This window comes from Pholcus phalangioides, unplaced genomic scaffold, assembly GCF_987345545.1.
Source record: "Pholcus phalangioides strain wild (caught in Gottingen) unplaced genomic scaffold, Ppha-v1.0 ptg000042l_1, whole genome shotgun sequence".
NCBI lineage: Eukaryota > Metazoa > Arthropoda > Arachnida > Araneae > Pholcidae > Pholcus > Pholcus phalangioides.
The window spans coordinates 4,811,243-4,829,848 of NW_028301628.1; the positions used below are offsets into that span (position 1 = coordinate 4,811,243).

Here is an 18,606-nt window from a genome sequence, read left to right on the forward strand (position 1 = left end):
AGGGCTGAGATCAATGTTCAGAATCAAATACCCCCAAAAGTATTGAAATAAAATTTATTATTGAATTATTTTCAGTAATTAACTGTGCCTAAACAAGTTTCGTAACCATAATCGAGACTATAATCGAAAGGGGGGGGGGGGAGGAAATTATTAAAAGCTTTCGCTGACTTGAAATTATTTCTCCCATAAATTCTGAACTTTTGTCAATTCTGTAATTTTTACTCTCACTAAGTCGTGTTTTTGCAAAAATCATGCATCTCTCTCGCTTCTCTCTCTCTCTTCTCTACTGATGATATAAACATGAACATTAAAAAAACAAACAAATGTTTTAATTTATGAGAAATGGTATTGAAGTCATCCGAGAGGAAAATCACATTCTCAAATTGAACTTATCCGGATTGAATAAACGACGCGATGAAAGGCCAACTCCGCAGGAAAATTCAACTCAAATCACTTTAATTGTCCTCACAGTGACAGAACTTGCAAGTTCTGCAACATTTTGAGGAGATAAATCTTGAGAAAGTCATTCTCCAACATATCTTATCTCTTTTCACACCACGTTACCGCTTTATTTTCCATCTCTAACCCCCTCGATTCCATTCAAAACACAACGTTACCCGTATTCCACTACTTACATCCATATACTCTCTATCTCTCTCTCTCTCTCAGATCTCAGAGGGGCTAGTAATCAACATCTTGGCGTAAAGCAAAATTCTTGGCAACGGGAAAATTCCTGGCAGTGGGAAAATTCCTCAAAACTTGGCGGTATTTTAAGAGTTTCGAATTGGCAGCCATTGGCTGCCAGCCTGTCTGTGTTTCTCAACAGACAGTCCTCGTGAAACCTGCGATGGAAGCTAATCTCTTAGAGACAGATCCTCTAGAGATGTGATCTCCTTTTATTTATTTTTTTCCCGTGTTTTTCCTCTCTATCTCTCATTGGTTTGCTCTCATATAATAACTGTCGACCTTTATCAAGGGATTGTTACGTTGTTTGTTTGTTTTGCGCACCGTCCAGTATGAAGGAAGCTGGTTAGACTAATCGGGATCGTTTTATTCCTAATTTGGTGTTGAAGTTATCCACTTATCCATTTTTTTTCATACACAAAAAATCGACCATCGAGTGCGATATGAATTGATTTTGAAACTTCTGGAAACTTTTTTTTTAATCGCTTTTATCGTGTAGAAAACACATAAATAATTAAGGTATTTGTTGTTTCATCATCCGTGCAAATGCTCTCTCAACGAACATGATGCGGATAGTGCACTTTTGGAATTGGCTGTTTCATATAAGTGTTGTGCTCAAGCTTACGGAAGGTGGTAAGTCGGCATGTTAATTTTCATCTACACCAATGATTAAAATTGTATATAAAGTGCACAATAATAATACGGAAAATTGCGCAAATTGTGCAAAAATGCATTTTTTTATATATGGATGTGAAATATCAGAATTTCCCTAGATTTTTGTCTAAAATTCATCATATTTCTTTATGTCAGTGTATTTTGAGGGGATTGGTGCACGAACTTTACTTTCCACGCTTTATTTTATGGGAAAAATCGCATACATTAAAGGAACATTTAAAAATCTTTCATTCACTTTCGACGCTTAATTTTTTTCACATATTATGTTAATATGTTTTATACAATTTTAACACGAGCGCTGATTGGATTTTATTATTATTTTTTCTTAATTTCAACTTCAACTGCGAAATAACAGTCCAAAAACGTGATGTTTATATAGGTGAGGTATTTTAGGTAACATATCGAAACATATCACCTAATTCACTCGTATTCTTTCTAAAACTCCTGATTAATTTATGCCAGTTTCATTTAAGAAAATATTAAGAAAATCTCTTGCATTCAAGAAATATAAAAAAAAAATTCTATTCACTTTAGACCTATATATATATGCCAATATTTTAGGATATGAGGTGATAATAATATGCGTTAAATGCGTGTCATTAACATTTATTCCATTTTTAATTCATATTCGAAATTTTACGTTGGAATAACATTGCGTTTTTAAACCACGCAAGTGTTTCAAAAACAAAACCACCAAAATGTACTCATATACAATAGCACGTTTTCTAAAAAGTAATTTTAGTGAGAAATCCTCTCGTTAAAGCTTGCAATACCTCAGTGATCCAGACACACATAGTTTTAAGAAATTTTACCGAGTGTTTTTTTTAGAAAAAAACCTCTTATCTGAGAAAAAAAAAAAAGTTTTATGCAAAATGAGCATTTTGGTGGACAAATATTAGCATATGTAATGCGCTGCGGTTTATATTAAAACATTTCAAAAAATAATTTTCGCGCAGGGCGAAGAAAAAAAACTCGCAGAAAATTTTACAGAATTTAAAAATTGACAAATGCCGTTTTTTGAAAATTTCCCGTGCACCAACTCCCCTTAAATATATACTGTGTCTATTCATTATAGTAAAAAATAAATTCCGCTACGGAATTTCACTGTAACGGCCATAAATTCTATTCTATTTTTTTTAAATCAAATTATATTTCCATTTCCATCTGTAATCTATTCTGTGATAAAGATTCCCTCAAATTCCAATTATTTTTTTAGGAATGATTAATTTTTTTTATAAATCCTGTCGTCACTGGTTATCGATTTTTCGTTTTCTCCGTTTACCTGCGTGTGTTTGAAATTCGTGTTACGTCGAAACAAGTCTCATATTTATTCATCAATGATAAGCATGATTTGTGTCCCTTCTCTATTGATTTATTAGTCTACTCGCTCTTTGAGTCTATTTGCATATGGTGAGCTGAATATACTGGCATACTTAGTGTAGAGGTTTACTTTCCTCATACGTCTAGTTTGCATAGAGTATGTCGTCAACTATTAGGTAAAAATCTCTGGACGTCATAGGATACTTGTGTAAGGCTCTTTAAGATGTTTTTTTTATGAGTTTTCCAGTTATTTCAATAAAATTATAAATTCACACATTACATGACAGTATGTTATATGCAGAAAATGAAATGATTGTCCCAGCAATAGGTTCCTTTCACTCAAAATAAATAGATGTTATGGAGAATTGGAAAAAAATTGAAGTGAATTTGTTCAATTTAATGTGTGATATATATGTGTGGGGAGACGAAACATGTAAATATTATAACAATAATGATAATAAATAAATATTTTTCCCCAACGTTATACATGAACAAATACAGTTCAATATTTCAAATTTTTAACAAATTCCTATCTATATTCATAGGTTCACAAACCTTCATTTTTACAATTTTCCATAACATAGTTTTCTGTTCTGTAATGGGGAAATGATATCGTGTTGGTAAAGAGTTTGTATTATATTAAACATTTCATAAATGCAGCCATGACTGACACTGAAAATATAATGTTAGTCATAGGTCATATTTTTCAAAAATATTTCTGCCTTGACTAAATATATTTAGTATAAAAAATATAGAAGAAATCTGACATCTAAATTGAGATATGTCTCTCTCAGAGTTAATGAAATTGTTTGCGTCCTGAAAATTCCAATATTTTTTTGCTTTAGAGACATCCATATAGTATCCATATATATCCATATATTACGATACGTCCGTATAGAAAAAAAAATAGTTTGTGTCTGCGCGCACGCTTTCAATATACAAATTAATAAATTCCTCTACATTCGGCACTTAAGTACCACTCTATGTGAGATTTTAATGATGGGTTGATTTAAAACTGTTGAAAAGCTCGAAAAATATCGAAAATCGTTGAGAATATCATCATCCCCATTTGAATAATTATTTTTAAATGAATAATCACTGATATTAATTATTAGTTCATACCGTTGAACAACTTAACTGAACAACTTACTGAACATATCTAAAATTATACATGGAATATTCTTCACTTAAATTTTTCTCTATCGGTAATAAGCAGTATATTATCCTTATTATGTTATTAAAAGTAGGAATAATAGAGCAAATGGCTTTATCGCGAAAGAAGGACAAAAAAGAGAGACAGTCAGAAATCATTTAATATTTTCCAGGAAAATAATGTTGTTTAAACTTTATTTATAATTTGTTTCCCTTTTACGAATATCACACTTGCGTCTCTTTCCATAATATGCACTACGTACATATAGTTTATTTCTATATAATCTCATTTGATAATTAAATATGATTAAATTAGAACTTTTTCTACAATTGCTTCATCCGCAATAGTTTGCCATGTTTTACTAATACGATATTCGTATAAATAGCTCTGTTTATTTCAATAAATATTTCTTCTCACCACTCTGATATCGGATTTACCGATAAGTCGAACTAACGATAAGTTTATTGTCAGCCGCTGCACATTCGACTTATCGAGATTTAACGATGAAAGTGTTCACGTCTGAATAACATTATATAAAGGCTAACTTTTCGAAAATTATATTTTAAACTTATATTCTTCAATCGTTCGTCTGCGGACCAGTGCATGTCCTTGGAAATTTCCTACCAATTCACGAAATATTTCGGAAATGCAGTCTATATAAGTTTATACGTATATATTTTTTATCAGTTCCCAAATTATTTCTCCTGTTCATGTATTTTTTCGCCTATCCACTATTTTTTCTATTTATATGTTTTTGGGTTTTGCGAATTTTGTTTTCTTTTTGCCGGTCCACAATTTCTCTTTTTTTGTACCTGTCTGCAAATTATTTCTCCTATTTTTTCCCTGACAAACATTTTTTTCTCATATTTATATATATATTTTTACCAGTCCATAACTCTTTTTTTTTCCTCTGCATATTTACGCATTTTTTTCCGAGGTCAGGAAAACATTTCTTTAATTCCTGCCGATCCGATTTTTAAAATTTTTTTTCAGTCCGCAGTTGTAAAAATGTTGAAGAACATTGTTTTAAATCACTTCAAGCATATAATATATAATATAACTATAAGAATAATATGTAAAAATAGCTCGCATTAACGAAATAAAATAAATCACAGAATTATTTAATCGCGTGATATCGAAAAAAAAAACAATGCAAACGATCATAAATACTCACAGCCAAGTCACTTCATTATGACCACCATATGAAATTCGTGTAACTATCGAAATAAGGCCGAGCTGGCTAGATGAAAATACGAGGAGAGATGAATTCTGAACACGTATCCATCATTTCGGTTACAGGTGTATCAAGATATTCATCATATTTGTCAAAAAAGTAATTGGTTTTCGGGTTTGCAACCATCCATCGCAGTGCGGCTGAATCTGCTTATGAAGCATCCACGTGATGGTGTGCTTCAAACCTACCGTCACTAGATAAATCGCAATAGTTTTTTTTTTTTTTCTGGATATACAGTGAACCTTGATGTAGCGGTACTCTGCAAACCACGACGTTGTAGAGATTATCGTTGTATCGAGAGGCAGCATTATCATCAGATTCATGCTGCTGTTGTCATCTTTTATAAATCAACGTTGTTAGTACCCTCAAAACATGTGCTTTTGTGTATTTATTCGTCGAAAAAAATTAAGTGATAAAATTAAGATAGATGTATTGCCACTGCAAAACGGTTTGTCGTAACATACTTTGGTGTATCACATAAAAATTAGCGACACCAAGCACTATCGGTGATCAATCGGTACCGAATACCGATATTATTATAGGTCCTCCATGGAAGAACCAAAATGCATGTGAATAATTGAGGAGTGAAAGAAATGAAAAGTGATAGAGAAAGAGAGAGAGAGACTTGATGAGATTAACATTCACGTAGGATAACTATTATCAATTATTAGAAAAAAAAATTCCTCCTGTAAATAGTCCTGTAATTTATAATTATAATAATTAATATTTGCTCCGACATTATTCTATTGTTCTGAAATCAGCATTGCAGAATTTCTGGATGATGCTCTTACGGAAACAATTCATGATCATCAGTTACGAAACTGTTTCCCAAATTTTGAATATCATTCTTATGCCAATCAAAGAAATATTCTTTCATTTGCGTAATACGAGATTTGTATTTTCCGATATTTCCCATATCTTGAGTTACGATAAAAAGATTCAGATTTTTATTATTACACATGGATATCCCATAGGTAGAAAAAAACATAACCGGTATCAAGTGGTGCACAGTCTCGATGTAGTCCACCTGAACAATGTTCGAATGGGCATTAAATTATCAAAAAAAGGAGTAGAAAAGGAAAACAGATTTTGCAAACTTTTATTTGTCTTTAACACCTGTTGTTAAACAACTTGATCGAAGAAAGCAAAGCCTGAATTTCTGTAGAATTTAATTTAGAAATAGACGGTCACATCAATGCGACTCGAATTCATTAGAACTAAATTTGTTCATTAAAAAAACTCATAATTTTTTCCCTCCAACTTCGAATCATCCAAAACATTCGAAAAAAAATTCAAATTAAAGAATAAATTTCAACATTGAATTACATCGGGAACAGGAGTTCGTAAAAATTCAAATTAACGAGGTTCTAACTTCTGTTTCGAGCCAAATATATAGAAAAATATCGGTGCAGAGCGGTTTTAGTCTCCTTAAAAATATCGTTATAGAGGGATTATCATGCAATGGATATTGTTATATAGAGAGGAGTTTTACATCAGATTATAGGCCATTGCAAACACGATTTGAAAAAAATATCGTTATAGAGGGAATTATCGTTATATCGAGAATCGTTCTAGCGAGGTTGCACTGTAATAGCATGGTCACATCAAAGTGACTCGATTATGTATCATTGTATTTCATCAATTTTTTATCAGAAAATTCACTAATATTTCTCTAACCATTAAACAAATGCAGTCGTCTCCGCTTAAGCTGATATCAACGATTCAAGCATATAATATCTAATTAAGCGGGATATTCGATTATGCGGGGGAAACAAATCCATTGTCGTTCCACACTCTCAGTAATGATTGTAAAATTTCGTATATTTTGCAATGTCTTAAACATCAAATTGTTCATTTGCTGTTTGATCATTGTTTTGCTGCAGAAAAATTTCCACATGTTTTTAAAATCTTTGGCGATTTTTTGTGTTGTTTTATCTAATCATGACGCCATTGATAAAAATGCATCTTTGACTCTTTCGGGATGAAATCATTGTAATACAATGCAGGTGATGCAGCCGAAATCAATCAGGTTTTCCCTGATGAAGTGTCTGTTCTTTTTTGGCCAAAATTCGTCAATTTCAAAAGAATTTCTTCGGAATACTTCACACATGAAATAGAGAAATTCCATCCATTTTGGCAATTCCAGTTCTCTTTCTTTTCCTTACTTTGTAATTAGTTGCGCAAACTCAAATCGTTTCTTTCCGCGTTCACTTTCTCTAACATCAAGGCATGAAAGGTAATCAAGGCACTCCATTGCTGGAAGCGATGGAGTTTGAGCAGACTTTTTTCTTTTATTAGGAGAAGGAGGTTCAAAAATCTTCCAAAAAAATATCGTTATAGAAGGCAAATACTTGATAAAGAACAAATTGAAATAATTAAATGTGCTAAAACCAGAATTCACAACACGAGGCTTCAAGTCTGTGGCCGTGATTACACCATAAAAGATTTCCCACAAAAGTTGAAAAAACAACCGATACGCTGGTTGCATTGGTTGAATTTCCGAATGTTTGTAAAAGGACTTTTACAGAACTGTGTTTTAGTGCAATCAAAAGTTTCTCACTTTTACTTGACACATAATTTGTCGTTGATAGTTGGTATGAAATACCGAGCATTGTGTTTTCTTCATCTTGGTTCGAGACATTGAGCAGTCAAGGGTGAGATGGCTGCTTAAGAACAACCATCGATATAAGTACAATTTTCTCCAATTTTAAAAAAAGATAACATTTCGTTAAGCTTGTGATTCACCTCACGCTCAACCTTTATTATAGGTTACTTGGAATGTAATTTTTTTTTATTGCAATTCCTACAAAAAATCATTCTCTCGAAAGAACTGAAGTCTTCGTTCAGAAAAAAAAAGATAGTTTAAACATTTGTCAATAGAGAGCGCTTAAACTTAAACTGCTACTATGATAATTATGTTGATATTCCTTATGGAACCTCTAACGCAGTGTTTCCCAAAGTGGGCAATATCGCCCCCTGGTGCGAGATGGAATGCTCCTGGGGCGATAGAAGTACCGGATTTACTATAGGATCGCATGGTTTCGCTTGTGTTAGGGACCGATGAGAGAAGAAAAAATTATGAAGAAGGGAGCGATGGAATCAAAAGGTTGGGAAACTATGCTCTAACGCAGTGGTTCCCAACCGGGGGTACGCGAGAGGCCGTTAGGGTGTACGCGAACAGAAAATGGTAATGGCGGCCATCCATCTAAAAAAAGAGCAAAATAATTAAAAACGTTAAAAATAATTTTAAAAAGTAGGTAGAAGTTTTTACTAATATCATCAGTTGTAATATATTGACTTTTTCCGTATCAGCAAAGTCTTCTATAACAGAGGGGTTGCGTCCACTGGAAAAGTTCGACCTTCCCTCCTCTCGCCCAGCCTACGATCGGGATTCGTGAATTCCTTCCTCTCGACTCACTTTTCTTCGGCGTTTTAGCTTTGATTGTTGACGCATGCCGGACTCTGCATAAAACCTCTGCTTGTGTATTGAGGCGTGTGCGGGTTAATCTCACAATTTTCTACGTCAACTTGTCTACCAAGCACATACTACTCACGTGATTTGCGCTATGGATCAGTGGCTAAAAACTAGATCTGTGCGGAAGCGGACTGAAATACCAAAATGAAATACCTGTAAACGTGAAAACATATTTTGAATCTTCCAAAAGTGATTCTGCCAAAGCTACCGAAACCTCTTACTGCATTAGCTATAGTATTGCGAGACGAGGAAAAAAATCACACTATTGGTGGAAATATGCTGTCAGACGCATGTTTGCAGAGGAAAGTGCTCTCTTATAATGAGTTTAATCTTGTAATACACGGTGTCTCGAAGAATACAGGGCATGTCAGACAATGTTGAGAGCACAGTCATAGGCCACGTCAAAGGTTGTGAATTTTTTTCCTATCCAAGTCGACAAAAATACCGACGTTGCGCAATATTCTGAGTTACTTGTAATAGCCAAGTACTTGAAAGACGTAGAATTAAAAGAAAATATTTTTATTTGTCACCCATTGAAGGGGTCGTACGACTGTTAAACACTTATTTGAAGCAATTAATCATCATTCCCTTGAGAAAAGAATGCAATGGTCAAAATGCATTGGGCTCACTACAGATGGAGGAAGATCCACGGAAGGTTGCTACTCAGGCCGTCGTGCACGCGTGGCAAATGTCGCTTCCAAAATGAAATGGACTCACTGCTATATTGACGGCCCTGCATCGAAACCGTTGCCTCCAAATTTGCGAAACGTTCTTGATGAAGCGGCCAACTTTGTTAAGGCGAATTCTACCAACTACAGGTTGTTTAAATTGTTGTGTGAAGACATGGACATCCTTCATAACGCTTTGCTTTTGCACACCGAAGTTAAGTGGTTGTCCAGAGGTTAAGTCCTAGCGTTGCTGTTTGAACTTCGACACGAGGTAGCCCTTTTTTTAGGAAGTGTTTGAAACACTTGACGATTTATTGTCACAAGCAGACTAAATTTAACAGTCGGCCACTTGGAAGGATTAAAATCATTGTTTGAAAAATATTTTTCATAGCCGGAAATGGGTGATCGGTGGACATCTAATCCTTTCAAAGAAGAGTATTTTGAACCGGCTTGATTGTCGATTTCGGAAAAGGAGAAATTGCTAGAGCTCACATCAGATACCACTCTGAAGATTCTCTTCAATGGTGGAATGGTGAACCTAGTCAGTTTTCGGTCTCATCACTGTGGCGAATACAGTGAACTTTCCAAAAAAGCCATAATGTTTTTTTTGCCGGTTGCGAGCATGGAGCTTGTTGAACGGGCGTTCTCTTCGTATACTTATATATAAAAAAAATATATATGGAAGCAAATTGAACGCAGCACCGGATTTGAGTTTGTATTTATACTCTTTTGAGCATAATTTTTCAAAACTTTGTAATTCAATACAGTCCAAAACATCACGTTTATTTCTTTCACAACTTTGTGGTAATTGGTTTGCTTACTTGAAAAATAAAAAAGCTAAGTAATGAAAAAATAAACCATTTAATTTAATTCAACATGTACCTTTTTGGAAGTTTTTCGAAAACTGTAAAGGGTGAAACAGAGGATGGGGAGGGGGGAGTCTGGAAGATTCGGGGTTGGGGGTACGCGGAAAGGAACCGTGCCAGCTGGGGGTACGCGGACTGAAAAAGGTTGGGAACCACTGCTCTAACGTAAAGGGTATCTGTTGGAAAAGTAGCAACACCCTTCCCAGCCCATTAATCAATATGTCTATCTCTCTGTGTGTGTGTGCGGATATATATATATATATATATATATATATATATATATATATATATATATATATATATATATATATATATATATGTTAAACACAAGAAATATTCAAAAATTAAGCATCTGTGGTAAGAACAACGTCACAGTCCGAAAGAAAAAGACCCATTTTTAAAATTATCAGCGTTGTCATTAGATTTGGGATGTCGATGGGCGCTGATCATCGATCTAGTCACCATAGTGAAGACAGGAAGATCTTCAGTACTCTCATCAGATTCAAAGAGATCTTCTTCACTTTTGCTGTGCGGTAATGACAGATTTTCCTCTAGAAAGTTGATAAGCTTGATGTCAGCCCAGTTTTTAGTTTTTATTACTTGAAGTTTCCAGACGGTGCAAATGTTTTAGACTTTAGCTAGTTGGTTCAGCTATTTGATGTTTTATTCCGTGATGTAATAACATGATCAAGAGTTAACAAATAATTAACATTTATTTAATTAATTTTGAGAGCGAGAATTAAGCGACCGACTGATACAACAACAAGAAGACTCTACAATATGATACAGTACATTCGAGAACATTGGTCAGAAACGTGAGCGCATTTTAGCTAGTAGAGCCGAAGAGAGCGCGCGCGACACGACTGCCACAAGACTAATTGGGGGCTGGTGGTAGTATGCAGCGTTTGGGTAAGACCAAATATAGGGAGGAAATGAGTCCCGATTTCCCCACAAGCACATATAATTGATTTTTAGATACCTTAAATCTCCTTAGGTAATACGGAACGCGGCCATGCTCACTATATAGGATTACCCTTTCTCTAATCCATGGTTGGTTAATGGAAGGCGCTTTTTACTAGTAACACAGGAGTGACTGGACCTTTCTTCCATCTATTCTGTATCCGAAGCGTTCGTAAATTTTCAGCCGGGGATTCATGACTGAAGTAAAACAATTTCACCGTCAGTGCTACATTCACTAATGCCAACATCATATTGAAAACCTTATGCAAGTAACAGAAAAATTCAGAAATGAGGTGTTATAACCGTGCACCATGGATTTTCTAGTATTCTAATTTGCATGTTTCCCAATGATTTGCTTCCACGCAGAGCCCTCTATCACTCGCGTCGTTCTCCCCATAGAGACAGTCATCATCTCGGTGCAACGTACAAGCCATTTGACTAAAATGGATAGCTGAACCCAATGACTAGGGAGAAAAATTGCACGTGCGCCCAGTGCCACATTAGTCGGCTCGACTGCACTTCCCGAATGAATAATTACCAAATTAGATCCATTTCTTAGTGTCCTCGTAACGAAATAACTTTGTAAATAATTTTTTGAATGCCGATATAGATAAATACTGAGCGTTAAAAGGAAATATTACATAATAAATGAACACATTTCCCGGAGAAAAATGATTTCAAAAATTTGTTATCGATTTAAAAGTAAAGAAAAAATGGGGGAAACATAAAAAGTAATGGCAGAATCATGCTCGGTTCTTTATTTATTCATCATTCGATAAGGAAAGAAGAAGGAATTAGGTATGAAATACCATGATAAGGCATTCCTAGAGCCCTTTATGCCTGCTGCATTATTCATCTCCTTGCCGAAGATTCACCAGACACCGTTGGAATAGTGCGTGAATGAATAAAAAAGCAAAGAGTTGTGTGTGTGTGTGTGTGTGTGTGAGACTATGTGGTTTCAATATGAATTCTACGCACCGCAAAATGAAAATTGCCAGACATAGAGTTTGATAACAAACAAAAGAATATGCCTAAAAAAAAATTGCAATACAGATTTTTATCTCTTTTCAATATTGGAATGTTATAGAGGGAAAACTTTGAACTATAGATCAATGGCGCTATGGTCTTGTCCAGACTGATAGATTATCGTCTTGTTTTCAGTTAACTCCTGGAAGTTATTTCGCCAAAGATGCGGCAGAAAAATAAGAGTTTTCCCACCATTCCTGGTCGATGTTGATTGGGGAAACTGAAGGTTTTGTATTGGGTGATGGATGGTTGCTGTTGATCAGCATGCTTTTTTTTTTTTTGCCGAGACGATGCGAACTTTGAACCGGGTGTAGACTGCTTTGTCTGCATTTATCGACGATGGATAGTTGCCATTGGTTTCCAAGGAATTAATTTTTGACGTATATCCATGCAAGATATGCTGGAAAAAATAGATTTATAGCACACATTTTACCTATTATAATTAATTTGAAACAAATTAATAATAATCTTTATAATCGATAATAATCAATCAAGACTTTTTTTTACTTATCTTCTTTCAGTCAAGAGTTTTTTTTTTGAATTTTCGAATCGATGGAATTTGAATAATCGATTTGAATTTATCGATTTGGAATTGAATAAAAAATGATTGAAAATAACGCGACAACTGTTAAGTTCATAAAATGATGAAAAGATTGGGATTATACAGGCTCAAAATTAAAATTGTACAATTTTACAAAATTAAAAAAATTTACAATTTTACAAAATTAAAAAAAAATTACAATTTTACAAAATTAAAAAATTTTACAATTTTACAAAATTATTTTGTTTCTCATAACCCAAGTATTTATGAATGGATCTCAAATTTTTTTTGTCATTTTATGAACTGAACAGTTACTATCATTTTAAATCATTTTTTGTTTTCATTTCTTTAAAGTCACATTATTTTATCATACACTCATGAGTTTTTTCTTGAAAATTTTTAAAACATATCAGAAATTAGACATATGTAAACGTTTGTACTGACATTTGGTAGCATACACAATCAAATATATGCGGTAGAATTATTAAAGAAATCAATAGATAAATAATATTTAAAATAATATCCCTACATAAAAAATATTTTCACCATGTTAAAAAGTAGAAGACCCCCCCCCCCTTAATATATTTTTGACCGCTTCTCCAATTCATGACCAAATTACGGAATTTTTTTATATATGATAACTAGTTACTTAAATAACATATTTGAGAAGTTTAAAAAAAAAATTATATTAATTGTTGTGTATGTTTCTATTTTTTAATTAATGAAAATCAATAATTAACAAACTTTTGAATTAATATAAATTAATGAACTTAATTTTATTGAAATGATTAGAAATTATCATTTTTAGGAACGTCATGTGTCATGGGCCAAAAAATATTCAAGAAAAAAAAATTATTTCTGTTCATGGTCATCGGGAAAAAAATTTCATTATTAGAAAGACATAAAAATTAAATTTATTTGTAAACAAATTTTATAAAATATATTATGACACTCATTGAATTTTATTTCTAAAAATGTTAATTTTATACAAAAATTTGAATAAATTAATAGAAAAAAATTTAAACGAAGCATTGCGCAAATGCAACGTCAGTCAAAAATAGGTTAAAGGATAGGAAACAGCCACTCTGCATTTAAAATTTTATGGCTCAGTACTGATCGATATGATACAGTAGTGTGGAATTTCCTGAAAAATAAGGCATTCAAGTTGCTTATAATTCCTGATTCTGAAACATCCCATTAATTGGATTTCATTTGAGTGAACAGGATTGTAGCTCCCCCAATAGCGTACTTTAATATCGCGCTGCAGATTATTATTCCAGAAATATTTCCGATCGAATTTATACAAATACAAATACAAATACAAATACAAATACAACGCCACAACAGGCAAATTTCCAAATCTTCGCAGGTTTTACGCTTTTATACAGAACAACTTATTCATCTGGTGCTCACTAATGCCAAGCCATTACTAAAAAATATTTAATAAAATCACTCTTTAATCCATACACTGAGTGGTCATCACGTCGTCCTTGAGAAAGATAAGTCCTCAGGGACGAACATAAGCATTTCTTCAGAAATGAAATGGCTCCTGAAAAATCCTCCGTTACTTAAAAATAAAAATAGTACAAACATAACGATATACTTGCAATTCGTTACCGGGAGCTATTTGAAAATTTGCCAAGAAGAGAGCAAAATGTGATTTCCCCTTGAAAAACCAGTAACATCTCTATCGATTTTGCAATTAATACAGTTTTATTGAAATAAAAATATAAGTACGCACATTTGGTATTATTATTATTATTGTTATTGCCCTTAAATGTAAGTTTCGAATAACTTTCCAATTATAGAAATGTTCCGTATGGGAAAAACAATCATTGGGTCTAATAAGTATTTGCCTAGCCAAATCATTTTAGTCCATGATACATTCCATAATACAGTCCGCGTTTGTTTTTACGAACAGAATGGACTTGAACACTTTGCTCGCATAACCGTTAAGACGCTCAAAGAAATAACATTATTCGGACCAGACTAGCTCGTAGCACCCGAGTGGCCCGTGTACCACCGTGAAGGTTGCTGTCAGGTGCCAAGTCCTTGCCGGGGGAAGAATATAAATGAAAATATGTTTTCCCTAACGAACTTGAGTCGACCACCGAGAGATGTTGCCTTCATTTTTCTAACCCAACTCTATAACGGTAGTAAATTGCAGTGTAGCGATGTGGTCGGAGTTTGTGTGTGTGGTGAAGTATTAGACTAGTTCGTAAGAACGTGTCTGTTTAGAAAGTATACATTCGTAAAATCAAGCGCCAACTGAGGCGAAAATACAGCAGCTCGTACATGTACACATACATATACACGTGATACATATAAACGCAAGGATTGTTCTGATTGCTAAGTGTATACCAAATGCATGAACCCTGGGTCATGTGATCTTTTGGGTTATAATGGCCTCGGTTGCAACAGCACCTCTGTTTTAACACCAACAATTAGTGACTTCGACTAATTCACCGAGATGATGATGTTACAAGCAAAGTCCTCTAACTGAAGACTTTGCTTGTAACATCTGTGAAAACGCAACGACATATAAGATATAACGCCATATTTTTCGTCGTTCTCCTCTATCATAAAGCGAACGGGAAGGTGAATCACTGAGAGTGTATAAATTAAACACATATGAATGTCACCTCCACCTTTCCATCTATGCCAATATAATGCTTTTCTAAAAAGGGGTGGGGGATCACCACCTTCGTCCTCCCCATGTTTACCCCTTTTTGTCCATTTTACATATACTCGCGGACCACGGTTGTCCCTTGGGGGGCTGCCTGGACCACCAAGGGTGCACGGCCAAATTGTAGAATTACGAAAAAGATTAAATTGAAGTTGTAATCAACGAATGGAATTAATAATGTAATTAAATTACTTACTTGAAAAGAAAGTTTTAAATTAAATTAACGTGGAAAAAACACCGTTGTAATGTTGGTAGACAGCAGAAGGGATACTCTGTGGTTTTTGACAAAAGTTTTACTTGTGGTGACATCACTCGATAGGAGTATGAAAAGTTGTTTTAAGTCAGGTATTCCGGACATTCCTATCACATCATATTTACTAGTAGGCCCACTACTTCACCAAACACCAACACTGACCTCATCGCTATATTGCAATTCACTGTCATTAACGAGTGGGGTTGGAAATTAAAGCACCATCTATCGGTGGTCGTCTCAGGCTCGATAGAGGGAAAATACCTGATCTATATTCTTCCGCAGGTTGGAACCTGAGACCTGAATGTAACGTTCGCGGTGGTAGATGAGCATTTTACCCCCATGCTACTCGAGCGCTATTTATTAGTACTGAATACAATGTCACCCATTGTTCCAGAATATCCTAGCTGATAGATGGCTGCAGTTTATGCTGTTATAAATGGAATCCATTGTAGACACGACGATTTCCGGGGATCCACAACTAAAATTGCGATGGGGGGTTTCTATGGCAGACACCAAGATTTCCGGAAGTGGGGGGGGGGGTTCCACAACTAGTATTTGGGAACAGCTGATCTACACCAAAGACGGTGATAATATCATTCGAATACGGAACATTCCGTAATTTTGCCCTTGTTCACTTTTAGTATTGAAAAGATGCTCTTCTTCTCAACGGAGCTTGCTTTAATGACTATTAACGACAAACTTACACTATAAAGAAATTTGTAATTTTTCTCAAAATTTTTATGCACCCGGTATATTTAATTCCAGTGTAATTAATACTTTTTTCTTTGTTTCTTTCATTTTTTGCTTTTTCAATGGAGCTTTTCTATCCCGATCTTAGAGAATTCATCTAGCTTACGCACGAGATAGAGTTGAATAACTAGAAATTTCTGATCCAGAAATGGAACAAAAAGTCAGAATTTCAATCTTTTCCGTGTTTCAGTTATTCAAACATGTAATTTTATGTTACTTTCTTCTCCACCTCTTCTTTTTCTTTTTTCGTAGTCCATGTAAAAATCTTTGTTCTCTTACAAGAGGATCACAGATCGTAATTTTTCCTCCTCTTTCCAAGGAAATTTCTTCCTTTTCCAGGTTAAATTCATGCAAATTGATTTCTACTTCCCACATTTCCGAGGTTCTCCTCCCCCCCCCCCCCTTCTACTTTCGCATTCTGAAGAAAAGACAGAAATTCTGTGTCTTCGAGGAAAAAAAAAAGCCCTGGGAATAAGTTGTAAATGAAGGAGATGATTGTCCGGGAATTGCTCGATTTTCCCCCGTCTTTCTTTTTTTTAGTCGATGTTGAAGTGGAATTTCCAGTTCCTACTTTCAATTTTTAGGTATTTTCAGTCATCTGAAGTTTTGGTAAATACGAATATAGTATATGAACGAATTGAGTGCTGATTAGAAGGATGATTTTTAAACTGCACTTGAATACTGATGATTTTCAAGCGCAGTTTAAAACAATCAGGTAAACGAGAAGGATATGAGAAACGGAAAGTGCTTTGATATGAGATTATATGTCTATGTACTTCAAATTTCAACACCGTTATTTTTGAATTATCAAAGTGACTCTCCAATTTAGGTTAATTCAAAAGCAAATTGTGAATCAAAAGGTGATACTCGAAAGCATGTTTGGAAAAAAAATAGATTGTTTAAAATACAGTGAAAAATACCGAAATTCATTCATTCAGTGAAATACCGATCGTTCATCATTCAAAATTGAGAAAATATTACAAGTTGAACAAGGGCTATTTTGAATCACTATGCACAAAACGGGATAATTTTGAATATTTTGTATTCAAATATCATACAATTGATTGTTAAAAATTTTCTATTCTACTGTACAATTGATATTGGAAACCCGTACAATTTCGATTATATACCATACAATAATATGACGTTTATGCCGCTTCGTGCACTGAAAAAGGTATATGTAATCAACCCGTTTGTGAGCGCAACTTGATTGAATTCAATTTCGATATTGGGACAGTTTGTTGAAATTGCACCAACTGAGAATATTCAAGGAATTTTTTTCAAATGCACATGAAACACCGGATTGAAAATGTCCTCAATTGAGGGCAGTAAAATATGACGACATAATTTGAAAGAAAAAAAAACCAGTTGAATTGAAGTGAAATTGAATTGTGCTAGTTATTCACATTAAACAGTAATATTGATAATCAATTACATAAGAATCATTTGCATAAAAATATCAATATAATGTTGATAAGGTAGAGAACGAGAAAATATCCAAGAGAAAATAAAATGCATGAACTTCAACGGGGTTCGTTTCTAAACCAGAAATGTCTTCTCGAGATATTTCTCGATGCCAATGTTTGGGTAGAGTCATCTACACGTGCTGAAATATACACTATCTAGCTTCAAGGCTAAAATATTTTACAACACCAAATCTTCGTACTCAAATAAGTACGGTGGGGTCCAAATCGATAAATTACGTAACAGGAAATTAAAATAAAGCATCAGTAAAATATTGATTCAAAGTGAACTGATGGTAATTGGATTAACCCGCAGTTGTTAGATTCATTGAGTGCATTAGCCTCATATCATCCTTGTAATTCTTACTTGATCGTTTACAGCTAATAATTGTGCTTTCTATCGCTAATGGGCGATTTGCTACAGTTTTACCTTCAAATATATGTGTAGAGGAAACCCAGGCTGTGTCGCAACCTAAGAACAAGCAGCGTAAGAACATCTGCCCCAGGAGTGGGGGGGGGGGGCGGGCATCTCGGACAAAGACACAATTTACTGATATGTCAAAAATTACATACTGTGTGCATAGTAATAAAAATTGCGTGAATCGAAGAATCACATGACTTAAGTGAAAGTGCAACGGGCACCAATAAAAAACAGTTATAGAAAGTTGTACAAAATCATATCGCAAAAGGCACAATCAGAAGTTTGATTTAACAAGTATTGTATGGAAAATGGATGACTGCTGGAATTATAGGTTTTATGGAGCTTAACTGTGCTAAGATGCTGCGATTAATAGTGACACCTCGATATAACGATATTCTGCGGACCATGGACTAATATCGTTGTAGAGGGGG

The 18,606-nt window shown here is 34.3% G+C and overlaps 1 protein-coding gene across 2 annotated transcripts in view; it reads left to right on the top strand.

The window, feature by feature from the left end:
* The first annotated feature begins 843 nt into the window (after nt 1-843).
* The window catches only part of LOC149063906 (adhesion molecule nephrin-like), a 414,420-nt gene continuing 396,657 nt past the window's right edge, over nt 844-18,606 (top strand). For both annotated transcript variants that reach the window (XM_089255183.1, XM_089255184.1), the window contains exon 1: nt 844-1,317. In XM_089255183.1, the coding sequence (XP_089111309.1) occupies nt 1,248-1,317 (70 nt within the window). In that variant the 5' untranslated portion in view covers nt 844-1,247. The remainder of the gene's footprint in view (nt 1,318-18,606) is intronic.